The 18,707-nt window shown below is 42.1% G+C and overlaps 1 protein-coding gene across 4 annotated transcripts in view; it reads left to right on the forward strand.

Moving 5' to 3' along the window:
* GRIK4 (glutamate ionotropic receptor kainate type subunit 4) overlaps positions 1 to 18,707 on the forward strand; it is a 416,936-nt gene that overhangs the window by 370,173 nt on the left and 28,056 nt on the right. For all 4 annotated transcript variants that reach the window (XM_089537351.1, XM_089537353.1, XM_089537354.1 and 1 more), the window contains one exon: positions 14,850 to 14,963. In XM_089537351.1, the coding sequence (XP_089393477.1) occupies positions 14,850 to 14,963 (114 nt within the window). The remainder of the gene's footprint in view (positions 1 to 14,849; positions 14,964 to 18,707) is intronic.

Below are 18,707 nucleotides of genomic sequence, written 5' to 3' on the forward strand. Positions count from 1 at the left end.
TGGGGAGTGATAATATATCAATTAACCTTTCCAAGTTATGATCTGACTACTGCCAAGCAGCCTGCTCTACTAAAGGCATCTTTGGCCTGGTTAAAAGGAGCTCTTCTTAAATTCTTACAAAATATATGGCAAAAATGTTGATATCTCTTGTTGTTCTGACTGGTGTGGATTTCAGGGATGACAAGGCTAACCTGAGAGCAATATTCAGAGACATAGCCATGTTAGTCTAGATCAGCATGCAAAGGGATATTGTACGTTAATCTGCTTCCTCAGCTGAATGGAGTGAAGTGTCCAAGAACAGATTTTATAAGTAGGCTATGTGAATAGCCATAGAAATGCAAAACTAGTGGGTATTGTGATGGGGTGACAAGTTTAGCTGGGGGACAAAACAGGAGGAAGAATGTTGCCTGAAGCCAAGGTGAATAGATAACCCTATAAATGGTGGTGAGAGTTATTGAAATGTAGTGTGATGCTGGCTAGGAACCAGAAAGAGATGTGATGAACTGGCCAAGAGCACCTCGTGAGGCTTGGGAAGTGAGCTAGTGTTACAATATGTGTGCCTGGCATTTCTATGGCTACTTGTGTAGCAAGCTTATCAAGGTCTGTTCCTGGACACCTCACTCCATGCATCCAAGAAAGTAGACTGAAGTCTATGGAAGCTTATGCTGCCAATTTCTTTCTCTCAGTCTCAGAGATGCTACAATACCCCTTTGTTCCAATACCTCTTTGCATATTGATTCTTGCTTGTGATTCCCCTTCCCTCAATGTCCCTCTTTTCCCCAGAGTAAAACACATCATCTTGACAGTCAATGTACAGTGTGACAAAATTCTGTTTCGTTCCAGTACATGTGTATTAGTTACTTTTGCTTCTGAGTTTCTGGCTGTGCTCAGTGATGTTTATTTCACGCATCGTCTTGTGAGGAGATGTTGTCAGTAGCCAGGGCCCCTTGCTGTTCCAATTCCTGAGGAGCTGGGGATGCCTTGGAAGAGATTCTTTAGAAAGCAGCTACCCAAGAAGCACAGTTTACCTGTCACCCATTATTCATCTTCAGAAAAGAGAAAACTGGGTTTGAGAAACCAGCTTTGTCAAGTCCATGTAACTTCATTAGCTGGATTGCAAGCTGCTGCCTTTGCTAGAAAATGACCCTCAACTGCATCCCAGTTATTTAATGCTTGTTGTACCAGAGTCACCTATCTGGAGATGCTTCAGTTGGAGAATGGGTCCAACTGTGACTGCCAGGGTAGGGTACCAAGAGGATCCTCTCCAAGAGGAATCATCATCTAGGCTAGTGGCAAAGAACAAAGAGAACATGGAAGAAGGCAAGAATGTGAAGGGGGATGGAGGATGAATTGCCAACAAAGCCAAGGTGTTCTTGCGTATGCTAGCTGCATGTTCTGCTACTTGTCTATTCATCATATGGCATGTTGAACCCTTCCCTCCACCTCCTGGGTACCGTCTGTGTGCTGATCTGCTTAAAATTCATAGTAAAGCAAAAAATAGAATCCCTATGAATTTTTATAAACTTAGGCATATGAGAGCAAGGACCTGGGATTGCTGAAGGCATGTCAGTGCCCTAGGCTAAATACAACGCTCCTCCAAACTTAGACACTGTGTGCACAGCTTATGTTGCTTCTGTTGAGGGTTTTCTTGCACATTCACCCTGGCACGAGTGCTGCGCTCCTTAGTTTTTCCTACCCGCGCTGCCTTTGGTGGCATAGTTAGGGTCACCTGAAACAACATGCCTGTTTCCTATCTGCACTCTTCCCCAGTAAGCTGCTTGCTCATCTAAATATAAGGAGAGCTATGCTGGACCAGACCAGTGGCCAGCCTAGTTCAAAATCCTTATTCCAAAACAGAAGTATCTATAGAAAACCCACAAGGAGGGCATGAACAAAATAGCATCCACCTATTTAAGGTCCTGAACAACTGCTATCATGAGGCATGGGCCAGAATCCTGTCCCAGAGGCACAAGTTCACTTATGCATGTGGTTGCACTGTTTTGACCATTGCACAATGGAAGTGTTCAGTTCATGGTTGTGTAAATAGAGTTCTGTAAGTGCAGCCATTTCACATGCAGTTTCATATTCTTGGATGGTGCATAACTGGGAGCCCTGGTGGTGCAGCAGTTAAATGCCAGTACTGCAGCCACAAGGTTGTGATTTTGATCCTAGGGACTCCAAGGTTGACTCAGCCTTCCATCCTTTCATAGGTCATAAAATGAATACCAAGCTTGTTGGGGGCAATTGGTTTACAGATTGTAAACTGCTTAGAGAGTGCTGAGTTCATGGGTAAGTGGTGTAGGGCCTGAACAGATAGGCCAAAATAAAGCTGCTTCAGGTCACTTTGGCAGTATGCTGTTTAAATGATGCATGCGTCCTAAGAGTCCAAAAGCCGTGCCAAAGCCATGCTCCAGTCCTAAGGACTGGCAGACAGCTTTGGCACAGCTTTTGGCCTCTTAAGATGCATGTGTCATTTAAACAGCATATCGCCAAAGTGACCCCCAAAGTGACCCAAAGCTGTCTGTTCGGGTCCATAGAAATGTAAATGCTATTGCTATAACTGTTGACCATTGCCTTCAATGTACCATTTCATTAATTGCAGAAATAGCCATTTCACTTCTCCCAATGAACAATAGTGATAAGTGAGAGTGTCGTCAGATATGCAATCAATATGCAGTCAGATTGCAGATATGCAATCATAAGGTTAGATTGGTTAGAATGGGACCCTCATTGCTACACTTTCCTACGTAAGTGAAGACCTTTTTGTTTTGACAGGCTCAGGGGAGTGGGCATTTCATGTGCTATGTTTGTTGTTATTTTGTTGTTGTTTTAAAAAGATATTCTTTTAAAAGGTTTGCTTTTCACTGCTTTTAATTTTATCAATACAAGCTGAGTATCCCTTATCTGGAACTCCAAAATCCAAAATACTCCAAAATCCAAATGTCTACATAGGAGGCTGAGATGCTTTCTGATGGTTCAGTGTACACAAACTTTCTTTCATGAAACAGTTATTACAAATATTGTGCATACAATTACAGCCAGGTTATGTGTATAAGATGCATACAAAACATGAAAATAAAATCATGTTTAGACTTGGGTTCGAGATGTCTCATTATATATATGCAAATATTCCAAAATCTGGTGTGGGGAGGAAATACAAAATCCAAAACATTTCTGGTCCCAGCATTTTGGATAATGGAGATTCAACTTGTAGTGTAACTTATGTATGAGGTTAAAAAAAATAGCTATCTGTTTTAAGTTTTATAAGCCACCTTGAGTCCCCGACTAGGGATATAACTAAATACCATCATCACCATCATCTAGATTTAATGCTGCATGGAAGATGCAAATGCAGGCCAGGTCCCTGTTCCAAGGAGCTTAAAATCTGAAGTAATCCGCTTGCAATCTAAAATTACCTGCCGATTGGAATCCAGCATAGATGGATTGAAAGAGCAGATAAACCTTTTACAAAAATTACCTGTCACAAATAAAGTACTGTAATCCAAAAGTTATTACTTATAATTGACTTTTTTGCCCTAAAATGTCATTTGTATTATTCTCCCCCCCCCACTGACTCCCCCTCCCCACTTAAAAAAAAGCTATATAAAGCAAAAATGTCCCTTTACAATACTCCTTGCTGGAAAATAATGAGCATTTTTCATCAAAGCTGACATTCTTTTGCAAATGATATTGATTTCAAATGGCCTGTGGTTGATGTCAACTGAGAAAATGTCCTCCGTGAAATATTGCAGCCAGCTCTGCTGTAGATAAAATTATTAGCTAATGTAATGTTAGACAGTCTGGTTGTCAATTGACATGTGCATCCTGGTGACTTGGGGATCTCTGTCAAGTTCACCCCAGGAAAACGAAAAGAAGTGCTTTCACATTCCAGTCAGGATGACCACAATCTTCAGGCATCAAATAGGCAAAGTTGTATGTCAAACTGCATTAATTCTGCAGTGCAGATGCATCCCATGTGGAGACTTCAGAGGTGATGGTGGTTGGACCACTTAGGTGCTATAGGTTTCACTGAAGCTGTGATCTCAAGCAGGCATCTCCATGGTGGTTTTGGTAGCTGCTGCTGGATTCTCTTTAGTTACACAGATATTAGAATTGGCTATATGGCCCTTCTCTGCATCTCAGGACTCATAGTGAAAGGTTATGACATGATTTACTTTTTTAATTCCCAGAAACTCAAACTAGCCTTTCACAGCTCCTTCTTCTGTTTCGCTTCCTACCACCTGGCTTTTTCTCTTGCAAAGCACCATCTCAGACCACCAGCTCTTTGGGAGAATTTGTCCATTTACAGAGACAGTCTACAATTCTTTGGAAGCATTCATATTAATTTGCCAGGCCCCTGGTCACTCATTTACAGAGATCAGGATAGCCAAACTCACAGCAATATGATAAAGTGTAGTAAATCACTCCGTGGCAGCATGTAGTATAAAATCAAGGCCGGGCGTATGGCCTCGTGGGAAATTATAATAAAATGTGCATAAAAGACGGCTATAATGAAATACAACAAATCACACTTATAAAACCCAAAGAAATTTGCTTTGAGACTCAAGTAGGATTGCAATGCAGTTTTTGTTCTTTGCACAGAACCTCGGCTCTTATCTAGTATGGAATTCATTTGTCCTGGGCTAGTGGTTAACCGCAAAGACTTGCAAAGATGAGCACAGGAACTCCAGTTTCATAAGGGATTTCATGTGGTTGCTTCCATACTAGCCATTTCTCCCCTTTTCTATTCTTTTAAAAATATGATTGCAAAGAAAAGAAAGAAAAATGGGAGACAAATTATATAGGATATGGGCATGAGCTAGGCACATATCTTGATATAAGTTGTCCATATTTCAAAACATACATCTTTTTGAAGTTGACATCTACAAAATGCACATTCATGTGTAGCTAAAGCAGTAAGATCTTCTGATTACTGAACTATAGGTGTTGGTGCGTGCCTTCAAGATTTATAGCAACCCAAAGGCAAAGCTATCAAGGGTTTTCTTGGCAAAATTTGTTGAAGGAAGGGTTGCTTTTCCCTTCCTCTGAGGCTGAGAGAGTGTGTTTGTCAAGGGTCACCCCATAGGTTTCCATGGCTAAGCGGGGATTCGAACTCTGGTCTCTAGAATCATAGTCAAGCGCTCAAACTTCTATACCTTGCTGGCTATCCCCTGAAGGACAGATATATTTACCTTTCCCATCTTTGTTCACTCTATAGAGAATTGAAATTATTTCACTGCCAAATGGTTGAAACTATACTGTTTTTGGAGTTGCTACCAAGTCTTTTCCCCTCAGATCTGAATGTGCAGTAACTTTGCAACCATAAGAAACAGCTACAACATTACTGCAGGTTTTTAAGGGTCTTGAAAGGCTACTATGCCTTTAATCAAAGGTTTCCTGTTTTGCAGCTTTCCTCCATTTCATTGTTTCATGCTCAAACTGGATATTAATGATGAATTGTCCTTTGATGGTCAACTGTTTCACAAAGGATAAGAAAAAGAGAAGAGAAAGATACTTAAAGGCATAAAATTCCTCATACTCTGGGAGGAATGTTGTTTAATTCAGAATTATTATTTCCTAGAAGTTATGAACATGAAGTAATATAACAAGGCAAACTTGGAAGGAGAAGAAACCTTTAATTAACAGTGCAGCAGGGGAACCTTCTTGAATGGATCAACATTATGGAAGGCTTTTATCCATGGAGATGGCCAATGCTGCAGAAGAATTAATTGCAGAGCTACAATTTTAATCCTACTCACTGCATAAATGCAATGCCTCAACAGCACAAGAAGCCCTAGTGTAGGGGGGGAAACCCAATTGGGTTAATAGATGCCATTCTTCCCCCTAACAACAAAGCCTTGCTTACTTACAGCTAATGGCAACCTTGTAGTCTGCGGGCTTGAGCACCAAGTTGCACAAAATATTTGACTTGCATTTAGACTGAGAAAGAATATGCATGCTAGGCCCTGGAAGAAAGTAAGCACCAGGAACATCTGTTTGTTAAACAAGAACTGTAAGAACCTGCAGAGTAATCAGTTTAGTCTGTGTAACAAACTTTGCCAGGATAACACAGAAAGGTTCATTGCAATCTCTTTTTCCAACAGAGCTGACTTTAATTACTCCACAGTGTTTTCTGCCAAACTCAGCAAGCTAGGATTCCCATGAATTGGCTTCTGTTTTACACGTCCCTGGTTGTATTTAGAACAAAAACAAAATCCAGAGGGGAGACTGGCAGAGATGGCATTAGCATACGTTATTTCCAAAGTGTAGCCAACACCTTCAGAATATTTCATCTCCAAGCAGGAATGTCTGAAGTTTGAAGCCCAGCCTTGGGGTTTTAGAGCATCTCCACAAGTTTGGCATGCTCTTCCTTCTTGCCCCATATGCTTTGCAAATATACTGTATGCTGTGACCATAGAAACTGGAGAGGTGCTGGTTTTCTTCATTAGTTTTCTGTAGAAGGAAGCTACTTCCCCATGAGTTGGACCATCCATTCACCTACCTTGTCTGCACTAGGGTTTCAGACATGGCTTCCTTCCCTGCCTTGCTTGGAGGGAGATGCTGGGAAATGAACTGACAACCTTCTACCTGCAAAGCAGGTATCTTAAATTCAGCTGTAGTCCTTCATAGCATGCAGTATCCCCGACGCTAATTGTGGAGTCTATCACATACTTGCCAGCAAAAGGATCTTGTGGCACCTTTGAGACTAACTGCAAGAAAGAAGCTGGTGGCATGCCCTTTCTAGACTTGAGTCTACTTCCTCAAATGCATGGGATGGAGGGAAGGATCCAAGGACAGACCTATATAAGCAGGCTGTGTGTGAGAATGGCAAGAGTAATGCAAAACTTTGTGGGTATGGAGATGAGGTGACATCTCCGTATCCACAAAGTTTTGCATTTCTATTGCCTTTCTCCACCCCATGCATCTGAGGAAGTAAACTCAAGTCTATGAAAGCTCATGCTACCAGCTTCTTTCTTTCAGTTAGACTCAAAGTTGCTACAAGATCCCTTTGCATACTGATTTTCCAGACTAACATGGCTATGTCTTTGAATTTTTCTTGCCTGTTTGCCAGTGTTGCATTGTAGCTCCATAGCTCCAGTTCCTAAGACCCTGCATGGCGTAGTGGTTTGAGTGTTGGACAGTGCTTCTAGAGACAAGGGTTTGATTCCCTACTCGGCTATGGAAACCCACTGAGTGACTGCATGATAGGATTTACTTTAGAGTTTCCATACGTCAAAAATGACTTGAAGGCATACAACAGCAGCAGCAACAACAACAACAATTCATCAGCAGGGCTCTGTGTCCTGAAGTAACTGCTCTATTTGGACACTAGCATACTTCGTTTTTGAATATGAAGGGGCGCACAACAACTCCTTTATGGGTCCATTTTCTATATCTAGATTTAACTCAGAGCACTTTTCATGTGCTGTTGTTCCCTCCTGCTGTCAGTTCATGTATGTCTTCCCACATATACATTGCTGATATGCATATGAGCACTGAGGATTCTATTTATTGATGACTTGTCCTCATATGTCTTAATCTAACAACTGGTGGTACCTTTAATTGGTTTTATTTGCTTTGCTTTGCTTTCTTAAATTTCATCATTACTGATTTTTTTAAAGAGTTTAAAATTTGTATTTGTTATTGTTTCTGTTGCAATCCTGTTTGGGTGTTCTTTCAGTATCCTGTTTCTCTCAATGGCTAACCAAATGCTTCTGACAACTTGGCCTTGAATGGCTTTGAATGAAATTGTCCTCCCCCTCTCTTTCTTCTACTGAGCGCTGTTCAGTAGTCCACTGAAGAAGATGGAGGTACCATGCAACCTTCATGGTTAATAGAGATAGATCTCCTTTGTGTCCTGGATTTGTCTAATTTCCTTTTAAGCAGACATCACGATACCTGGTGGCAGTGAATTTAACAAATTAAATTATGCATGTGTGAAGTTTTGAAGGATGAAGGGTGTGCTTCTTGTTTGAAGACACAGGTGCCCGCTAGCGCAGGATGTTCTCCAAAATTGTACAGCAAATAGCTGTCCTTCTTTGATATTGGCTATGAGATACACAGCCATATGTGAGTCTTCTCCAAGAGATGGACTGGCATCGTATCATCCTCTTTAATCCTTTCTCCATTATCTTCAAGCATGGCTATGACCTAAAAATCTACCCTGAATCTTTGGGGGGGGGGCAGGCATAAAGTTCTCTTTCATCAGCTCAAGACTCAGAATCAGTTTTCCTGTTCCACTGTTTTTAGGACAGGTTTTCTTTGGAAAGTCCTGGAAATACTTATTTGAATGCCACATCTGGGATGGTGTTAAATGCAGGAGAAGTTTTGCTTAGGGATGTAAATAATACTCACAACTGTTCTGGTCCTCCACAAGAAATGATTTATTAACACATGGAGACACCCCATCAAATGAATAGACCATTGTCATGAGATTTTGTTTGAGTGTGTGTGTGTGCGCGCGCACACGCACATGCATGCCTTTGGTGGACTTTTGTGGACATACACACATCCACATCATTTTTGTACAGAAAAAGTGGAAAATATTGTTTCCTGTTTCTTGTTCAAAAATGCTTTTGTGCAAAAAGAAGAAGATGAAGAAGAAAGAAAGAAGGAAGGAAGGAAGGAAGGAAGGATGGAAGGAAATGCCAAAACATCATCAAAAATGTACTCCATGCTCTTATAACCATACCCAATGGGGAGGAAACTTGAAATTATTCATTCTTCCTAGCGACAATGAAATAAGTGAAGACTTGCATCCTTACTCTTGCTTAGCAGGCCTCCTCTCACCTCACTGCATACAGCTATCATCGAACGGCATTCATCAGCATTAGCATCTGAACAAACTTCATCAGCCACCTAGCAAGATCCTCCACCGGGAGGGATACTACGGTCCTTGCATTTTAACTTTCAGCATGTTTAATTACCAAGCCATGGAATTCAGCTTTGGCTTCTTTAGTTAATAACAGCCCTGCTGCTGCAACTCAGGCATCTTTTGAGCACCTATCCTGAAACGGAGACAGCATCAACATTTAATGACAGCTGAGTCGGGTCATGCTTTTAATTTCAGACAGCGGTCTGTCAGGGGACCCTCCAATGCAAGGAGTATTTTGTTCTAATTTACGCAGTCTTCTGCCTGGGAAGCATCTGGAGGTATTGGTGCTACTATAATATGCTTTGTCTGTCTTGAAATTTCCCACTTCATATGTTTTCCCCCTCCTAATTAAAAAAAAAAGAGAGAGAGATTGTAGCAAGAAATGATAATGCTTAGAAAGACAAGTACAAATCTATGAAGCAGCCCATCTGTTGGGACAAGGGCAGGACAAATTTTCTATTTCATAATCTCCTGTCACAATTTAGAGACATTTACATAAAGCAGAGATAGGCAACTTAGTGCCTGACGGATGTTTTGTACTATAGCTACCATCGCTCTGCCCTCGGAGGGAAAGAAGAGGCAGCACAGCTCCACCATGCCTAGCCCAGAGACCGATGAGAGGACTCCTTGGCCTAAAATGGCCCCGGTGCAAAAATATAGCAAATGTGTCCCCATGCTCCCTAAAAAGCTTTTGAGGGGGAGGAAAGAAAGGAAGAAATGACATCTGGGAAGGGCAGGAGGTCCCAGCAATGATCGTGGGAGCTGCATACAACCCATAGCTGCACTTTGCCCTCCTCTACATGAGAGTTGGAGCTGACTCACTTTGTCTGCTTTCTCTCAGCAGTAACTCTGGAAGGAAAATGAAACCTTTTGTGCAGTGCAACAACAGGAATCTGGCCTCAGTGTGTCAAAAAGACAAGTGTGGCCCAGAACAAAGCAGCAAACCAAGAATAGAGGTTCAAGCCTTCAAGGGCATGTGCAGAATGAGGCAGGGCATAAGGTTTTATGCAGTATCCTCATGCCAACCCCGAGGCTAAGGCTTCACAGAGCCTGGTAGACAGGCGTTGTCCCTTAGAGGTGTGCTGGCTGGATTAGTAGGCTGCTTGGTATTGCAGAGAAAGCCCTTGAAACCCAGATTTCAATCCACCAGGCTTGCAACAGAAGCAGAAAGGGTGGCATAAGAGCTAAGCTATCATGATGCTACTGCTGAAGCTAGACTTTGAGGCCCCCTCTCAGTATCTTCTCCTTTGGCACTTTCCTTTCTTTGTGTAAATATATTTATAAGGTGGATCTCCAGCTGCTGTGGGCAGCCACTTTATGCTAGTAAGACAAACACTTCTGTTTCCAGAAGGATTTACATTAATATCAATGGCCTTTCAGAATCAGTTCTGACAGCTATATACCACAGCAAGTTGCCATAAGACAGTGCTCATTAGATTGTTCTGTGCATGTGACCAAGGCTTCAAATTAAACCACAGAATGTAGATTGATGCTGGAATTCAGGTATTTGCCTCAAATGTCATGCAAATTCAACAAACAGCCACAGCAACTGGAATCCTATTGGCACCCTATGGAAGTTGTTGAACATTTTTGTGTGACAGAGAACAGCAGCATGCAGTTTAAGATTATGAAAGTGGTATTGTGCATGTGGTACAATGGCTTATGGATTCTCGCTGTGCATGTGTGTGTGTTGTGTGCCTTCAAGTTGCTTCCGACTTATGGCGACCCTAAGGTGAAGCTATCATGGGGTTTTCTTGGCAAGATTAGTTCAGAGGAGGTTTGCCATTGCCTTCCCCTGAGGCTGAGAGAGTGTGACATGCCCAAGGTCACCCAGTGGGTTTCATATAGACATGCATTATACATTGTACATGCTCATTTGGTTGTGTGTTCAGCTGCTCAGTGGTGCCTTGGTTCAGTTGCACAATGTTGCCATTCAATAAAGATTCCATAGCACTATTAATGCATAACTCTGAATGCAGATAATGATGCTATACTGCTTAGGACTTTATCACATGAGGTGATAAATGGCAATTACAAAAAAGATAATGGTATTTTTGGTCAATACGTATCACATGATGTCATGTCTCTCCTGTTGCTGCTTTGCATTTCAATAGATGGTGGAATGCACCTTTTCATTGATGGGAAAAACCCATCAGTGGTTTCCAATATAGCTGTTTTTCCACTGCTGCCTCTGGTGCAATAGGTCCTTTCCACAGCAGTTCTAATATTCCTGCAGTCATGTTGCTTGAGTGATTCTCCTCCTCCTCTCCCTGCCTGCCCCTCTCCCCTTCATTATTCCCAGGCCGAGGTTGCTTTTACTTTGTTTCCCTTTTCTTTCCTTTTCTATTTCATTTCTTTATTTTACCATTTTGCAGAATCACAGAAAATTTAAAAAATGGTTGTGCAAATGCCACAACTTGGCATGACATGAGCTAATCCACAATCTCCTTTCACAATTTCCTTGTTGGGGTCAATTGACTAACACATTGTAAACTGCTTAGAGAGTGCTGAGTTCACTATGAAGTGCTATATAAACGTAAAGTGCTATTGCTAATGCCAATGAAGGCACATCCACATGTGAAAGAGGTGGAGGATCTGTCCCTGTGGTTCTTGCATCAAACTTTCCTGGGATTCAAATCTTGGCCACTTATTAAATTGAATATTAAATGTTTGGTGGGGGTGGGCTTGAGAAGATGCAACCATTCTGTACATCCTCTGCCAAACCCTTCCCTGGAACATCAGCCCTAACTGTGTCTCGAAACTGTGGATCAAAAAGGTACAAAGACATACTGAGCCTCCATTCAGAACTGAGAAATTGTTAAGCTGGAAAAACAATGTCAATGCCCCCACGTAAAATTGTGAAAGGCTTCCTTCCCCTCAAGGCTACAAAGTCTTGGTGTCGCATTTAAATCCTGCTTAGACCTCATGTCTATTGAGGAGGCTTATACGAATTCCAAAAGGCAGACCTGCCTGTGACCGTGCAGATAAAAGCAAATATTATTTTTAAGCATCAGCTCCGGCAACAAAGAAGTGAGTCTTCATGCCCTGAGACCCCACACAAAGAAACCACAAGCGCACTTTCACCCTCCATCTAGCAGTGAGCACATAAGCCAAAGAACCCAGTTTTTCTTCTCCTGATGAGAAACGATTGCTGCAGGGGGTCAAAACATCTCTGTGAGCATTAAAGATGGAAGGTCACATCCTCAATTTGTGTGGCTCAGAAAAGTCCCTAAAAAAATCATAGGATTTCCTGTCATTTTATCATCTCATTTTGGAGGCAATATTTTTGCAGGCTTGTTTTTATTGGAAGGTAATTGGGAGGTCCTGTGGGCCGAACCACTATATCTTATGACATTTTACAGCCATTTTGGGAGTTGGGGTTTGAAAATCACCCCGACCAAATTTCTGGTATCATTGTGGACATTCAGAGGCAGCAAATTGGGGGCCCAGAGGCTGGCAGTGGCCTATGGGTCATATCTTCCATATTCTTGCTTTAAGGCTTTTAAAACTCAAGCTGAATAAAGGATTTCTATAGGTGTGCCAGTTGTAAAAATGAGTCGAACTGGCTCCCTTTGACCAAACTGTACCATATCCTTGCCATCTTGTCTCATGTGCGAACCTCATCTATTGCCAGTTTCCTCTTTCTTATCCATATTTCTTCCCTCTGTTTTCTCTCCTGGGGTGGGCAATAAAAGAGATGTTCCCACATGCCATCACTTTTGTTTTTACTCCACCTGCTTTTTATAGCTGTCTCGCGCAGAGTGTCTTTTTATAAACGGGGTAAGGTTTTGTCACAAAAAGATTGATTCAGTAGGGTTCGGCTGTATCTGTACACACAAAACACACACACACACACATAATCTTGCAACGGGGACAAGATATTGAGCAGAGCAAGGTACACCTGCAACATACCTGTCCTGCCTTGCCATGTTTACAGCTTAGGTTATGAATCCTAAGTGATAAATCCCCCATTTATTGTCTTGACAAGTCTTTCTCCAGTCAGAAGCCCATAACGCCCAAGGATATAAAGTGAAAGTTTGTGAATTTGTCGCTGTTTTCAGAAGCAGCACAGCTGCTTCATACCTTGCAAGTAATACTGATGTGTGAGGAGAGAGTGTGGTGCTATTTAGTTCTTCCTTTTAAATAAAAAGGAAAGAAGGAAGGAAGGAAGGAAGGAAGGAAGGAAGGAAGGAAGGAAGGAAGGAAGGAACTCAGTGTCGTTAGAAGAGTAATAAAAATAGTGTTTTAAAATTAAAATTTATAACTGACGTACATAGTTCTTAAACTGAAAAATGTCTTTTAAATATATATATATATATTTATACATACGACTTTGGCCTGTTACAGACTGCCAAAATAAAGCTGCTTCGGGTCTCTTTGGAGGTATGCTATTTAAATGATGCATGGGTCCTAAGAGTCCAGAGGTCGCACCAAAGCCACACTCCATTCCTAAGCACTGGAGTGCAACTTTGGTGCAGCTTCCGGACTCTTAGGATGCATGCATCATTTAAACAGCATATCTCCAAAGAGACCAGAAGCAGCTTTATTTTGGCAGTCTGTAACAGGCCTTAGTGTCAGTGGCATTTATACATACTGCTTTGTTTCTCATCACGAGTGCAATATTTCCACTTTCATTGGGAGGCATACTGAGGAAAGGCACCTCTCAGGGTGCATCTATACTGTAGAAATAGTGCGGTTTGATTGCACTATAAGAGCTGTAGCTCCATCCTATGGAATCCTGTGATTTGTAGTTTTACGAGGTCTTTAGCCCTTCTCTCCCAGAAAGTGCTGGTGCCTTACCAAATTTACCAAATTCGGGATTTATATCCTGATTTCCTACTATGGCTAGTATCCAACACAATAGGGCAGGGGGACCTAACAATAAAACAAGCGCTGGTGGAATTGTCTCCTTCTGAATTGGAGGTGGAGACCTTACTGCCATTTGGGAATTGTCATCCATTGAAGCCTCTACTAGTTACTGCTTTTGATAGAATTTCTATTGCATCCAACCTGCAGCCCTTTGACGCTACACCATTATCTTATTTTATTTGATTTTAATTTATTTCTATCTGGCCTTTCTCTTGCATAGAACCGAAGGTGGCTTACCAGTTAAAACAAACTACAGTTAAAAATCTTACTGTACAAAGGTTTTTAAAAACAAATAAAACAGACTAGCACTGTAATTCCAATTGAACTGCCATGGCTCCGTCCTGTTGAGTCCTGGGACTTGTATTGCTATGAGAACTGTCAACCAAAGAGCTCTAGTGCCTTACAAACCCCAGGTTTCCAGAGGATTTAGCCATGGCAGGTAAAGTGGAATCACAGTGCTTTTACTCTGTAGCGTGATGGGTGGTGGCGTCTGTGCCTATGTTTCTTTCCTTCTGTCTGTCTATCCATGGCTGCTGCCACATTGCAAAATTAGTGCAGTTTGACACCCTGTTAATGGTCATGGCTCCATCGTGTGGAATCCTGGGATTTGTAGTTTGTTGTGGCAGCAGAGCTCTGAGATAGAAGGTTAAATGCCTCACCAAATTACAAATCCCAGATTTCCACAGCATTTTGCCATGGCAGTTAAAGCAGTATCAAACGGCATTCATTTTCCAGTGTATAGATGCAGCCTGTCTGTCTGTCAAGATCCTGGACTGTAACATCAACTGTGAGAGAGTCACTTTCTCTCATCCTAACCTACCTCAGAGGGATTCTGTGAGGATATGGAGATACATACATACATACATACACACACACACACACACACACACACACACACACACACACATAGATTTGTCGTCGCTACAAAGACCATAAAGCATTTTAAATTGCGAAGCCAGACCTTCAGTAAGGAATCCATCGGAGACCAGCCATGCCTTGTTCCTTCACTGCCTTTGCCACTGCAGGTCCCACTTGGGGAAGACATATTGATCTCTTGTGTTCTTTTCTCTCTTTCCCCCCTTTTCTTCATCTTTTTCCCCCCCAGAAAGCTGATTTGGCAGTAGCTGGGCTGACGATAACAGCTGAGCGGGAGAAGGTGATCGATTTCTCCAAGCCGTTCATGACTCTGGGGATTAGCATCCTCTACCGAGTTCACATGGTAAGAGACATCTTTTAGAACCATTTACGCCATGAAAGATTTTTATGCGCTAAGGCTCTCAGCAAAGGAGGATGGGAGGGGGCTCATGAGACGGCTCATGAAAATATATTTTTCTTTTCTTTATTTAAATGGAAAGATACCAGAGTCGGTTAGAGCGGAGCATTTGCTTGGACCAAAAACAGCAAGAAAGAATTTGCTCAACAGGCAGATGGAATATTGTCAGATATTGCCAAATACAGGTTGATTATCCCTTATCTGAAATGCTTGGAGACAGAAGTGTTTCCGATTTTGGGTTTTGTTTTTCTAGATTTTGGAACATTTGTACATACATAATGAGATATCTTGGAGAGGGGACCCAAATCTAAACAGAAACTTTCATTTCTGGTTTGTATACACCTTAAACACATAGCCTGGCAGTCATTTTGTATAATATTTTTAATTCTTTGGTGCATGGAACAAAGTTTGTGCACATTGAACCACTGAACTTGGGGCAACATGTCAGCGTTCAAAACATTTCAGATTTTGGAGCATTTTGGATTTCAGATTTTTAGAGCAGGGATGTTCAGCCTGTAATGATCCAGTAAGTAACTTGTTATGGTCAAGCAATATTGCCTGAACTAAGGACTGTGTATCTATAGGGTATACAGAGAGGTAGTTAAGTCAGCCTCCTTGCTAACCTCTTTATCTTGTGTGATCTGTTCTTTTTTGCCTGAACGTCTTTCATTCTTTCCTCCTCAGTCCTCCCATCTTCTGTCTTTCGCAAGCATGGAACCCATCATGGCATCCCAAGTGTATCATCCTTTCCCAGTCTTCCTACTGAGATTCCTTAGAGCTGCTAAGGACACAAACCTGCAAGCTTCTGCATGCAGGTGCTCTTACCAGTCAAGGGAAGAGAAAAAGAGGACCAACTGGATTAAAAAGGATTGCTAACCGAATAATAGAGATTTAATGTGAAGTCAAAGGTTTTCATAGCTGGCAGTCATAGTTTTTTTGTGGCTTTTTCGGGCTATGTGACCATGTTCTAGAAGAGTTTATTCCTGAGAATTCACCTGCATCTGAGGCTGGCATCTTCAGATAATGCATTTTTTGAAGATGCCAGCCACAGATGCTGATGAAACATCAGGAATAAACTCCTCTAGAACATGGCCACATAGCCCAAAAAACCCACAAAAACAACAGCGATTCAAACCAATCCTAGCAAAGCAATCTTGCAGCACCTTTACAAGACAATTGCGGTATAAGTCAAGGGTCTATTCCAGTGGTCCTCAACCTTCCTAATATTGCGACCCTTTAATACAGTTCCTCATGTTATGGTGACCCCCAACCATAACATTATTTGTATTTTCTGATGGAAATGTATGTTTTCTGATGGTCTTAGACATTTGAGAAGGTAATTTGACCCCCAAATGGGTCGCAATCCACTGATTGAGAACCGCTGGTTTATTCAAACATTGGTCATACAAGTATATTATACAACAAACAAGGATAAAATAAAAGTTCTTATATTACTTAGTAGAAAAGAGAAGAATATTCAAGGAGTATGCAGTTACATTCAGTCTGCTTTGATTTTGGGGGGTAACTGAACTTCCCCAACTGATGCACCTCGGTTGGGTAAATATGTTCATCTGCACAACAGCAGCTTGGAGGAGGCAAAAACCATGCATCAAGGACTGGTGTGACATCCATGTCCAAAGAGAGAGTCTCTTGGGTCAAATAGGGAAGCAGGCGAGGGAAACCGGCCATGAGACCTCAGATTAGCAAGCAGCACCGACTTACTCTGGTCCGTGGCTAAATCTTAGCTCAGCTTGGCTAGCTGCCCTTCCTAAATCCCCTTGCTGTATCTGATGTACAAAGTATATTTTTGTCAGACAGAAAATGTTTTGATACTAATCCAGTCTTTGCCCCCGGACCAATGTTTGCCTAGGTGAGGAAAGATGCCAGAAATTTCCTTCTTCAAAAATAAAATAAAATAAAAATCAATAATAAAGCCAGCTTACATTGAAAATGAAAAGGCAGACGGATGGGGGAAGAGTAGAAACCAACTCGCTACTCTTTACACAAACTGCCAAATGGAGCAAAATGTTGACAGACCATCTTCGTTTCACTTTCTTCTTGGCATCTACATGAGAGGAGGACGCTACACCTGTAGAATATCTTTCTGTTTGACAGATGTTTGTGGGAAATAGCCTTTGGGCTTGTCCATATTTGACAGCTGCCCCCAGAGTATTCTGCCCCCAAATTTCCCCCTTAGCTGCTGCAGGTGTTCAGTGAATGATGGGTGGCTGCCTTCCCATGCAGCCCCTGCAAGCCAGTTGATGCCACTATTGTGGGCACAAGTCACTCTGAGGTCAGAATGAGAGGCCCAGCCTCATACCCACAGAGCAAGACCTGGCAGAGGCATTTGCAGGGACTTCATAGAAAGGAAGCCACCCATCATTGCTACATTTTGCTCAGGATTTCTTTTTTTTAAAGGTAAGATAAGTCATTTTAATGCAACACAAGGGGAGGAAATCTGACATCAGATCCAGGCATTGTATAAACAGCCAGTACCCTATTTGGGGTTTGGAGCCTGTGCAATATAAACAGGGGGGCAGTGTGGTGAAGTGGTTTGAGCATTGGGCTAGGACACTGGGAGACCAGGGTTCGAATCCCAGCTCAGCCATGGAAACCCACAGGGTGACCTTGGGCAAGTCACACTCTCTCAGAGGATGGCAAGGGCAAACCCCTTCTGAAGAAACTTGCCAAGAAAACCCTTTGATAGAGTTGCTTTAGGGTCACCATAAATCCGAATCAACTTGAAGACACACAATAACAACAATATAAAAAGCATACTGTGAGGCCAAGGGGAAGTTTATACATGATGAAGACAAGTTCTTTGTCAGCAAAGGATGCCAAACCCACCCCCTGCCCTTTAATATGCCCCAAACAGCGAAGAGGCAAATGGCAGTGTTGAGGTCTACATTACTGTTTTACTCACAATGATGGAAAGCAGGGTTAGATGAATCTGTCGGAGTTGGCTGTTGTAAAAGAACAATCTATCTATTCCTCTGAGGTTCTTATAGCTGGATTCTATACTTTCAGATTGCAGATGTAAAATGGTCTCTTGTCATTGTCATCATTCCCCTCCTCCTCCTCTTCACTGATGCTGTTGTTAATCACCTTACGCTTCATGCACATAGAAGACAAGTGTGTCAGGGGAAAGAACTCTAATGCGATGCAAGACAGGAATGGAAACATAGGTGGGGATCAGCCAGAAGAAAATTGCTATAATTACTCATTGCTTCCTTCAAGAATGAAATTAGCAAAGGATTACATCCTTGCTTTGTTGTTAGCTGCCATCAAGTCGACTTTGACTTATGGAGACCCCAAGAATGTGAGACCTCCAAGCCACCCTTTTGGCGACAGTCCTGCCCAGGTCTTGCAGACTCAAAGCCATGCTTGTGCCTTTTTATCCCTATATGCATATGAAACTCGGGTTAGGTATTCATCTGTCCCGATGCTGCCTGATCTGGTTGTTCTTGGTGGTGATCAGAAGTCTTGGGTGGGAATCAGGAGAGGAGGATAGACATGTTGAAGATTGAATCTGGAGCTGTCCGCCTGCAGGGAACAAAGCTGACCCCTTCCTTCCTCCCAACTTTTTGGGATGAGTTTCCTTTTCACACAGAAGCAAAAGCATAGTCCCTTCGGTGATATATAAAGGCGGAGAGAAAAACACCAGCTAGAGTACCGGCATTTTAGAACTTT

Source organism: Sceloporus occidentalis, unplaced genomic scaffold (assembly GCF_023333645.1).
Source record: "Sceloporus occidentalis isolate IW3139 unplaced genomic scaffold, rSceOcc1.0.p SCAF_9, whole genome shotgun sequence".
Classification (NCBI taxonomy): domain Eukaryota; kingdom Metazoa; phylum Chordata; class Lepidosauria; order Squamata; family Phrynosomatidae; genus Sceloporus; species Sceloporus occidentalis.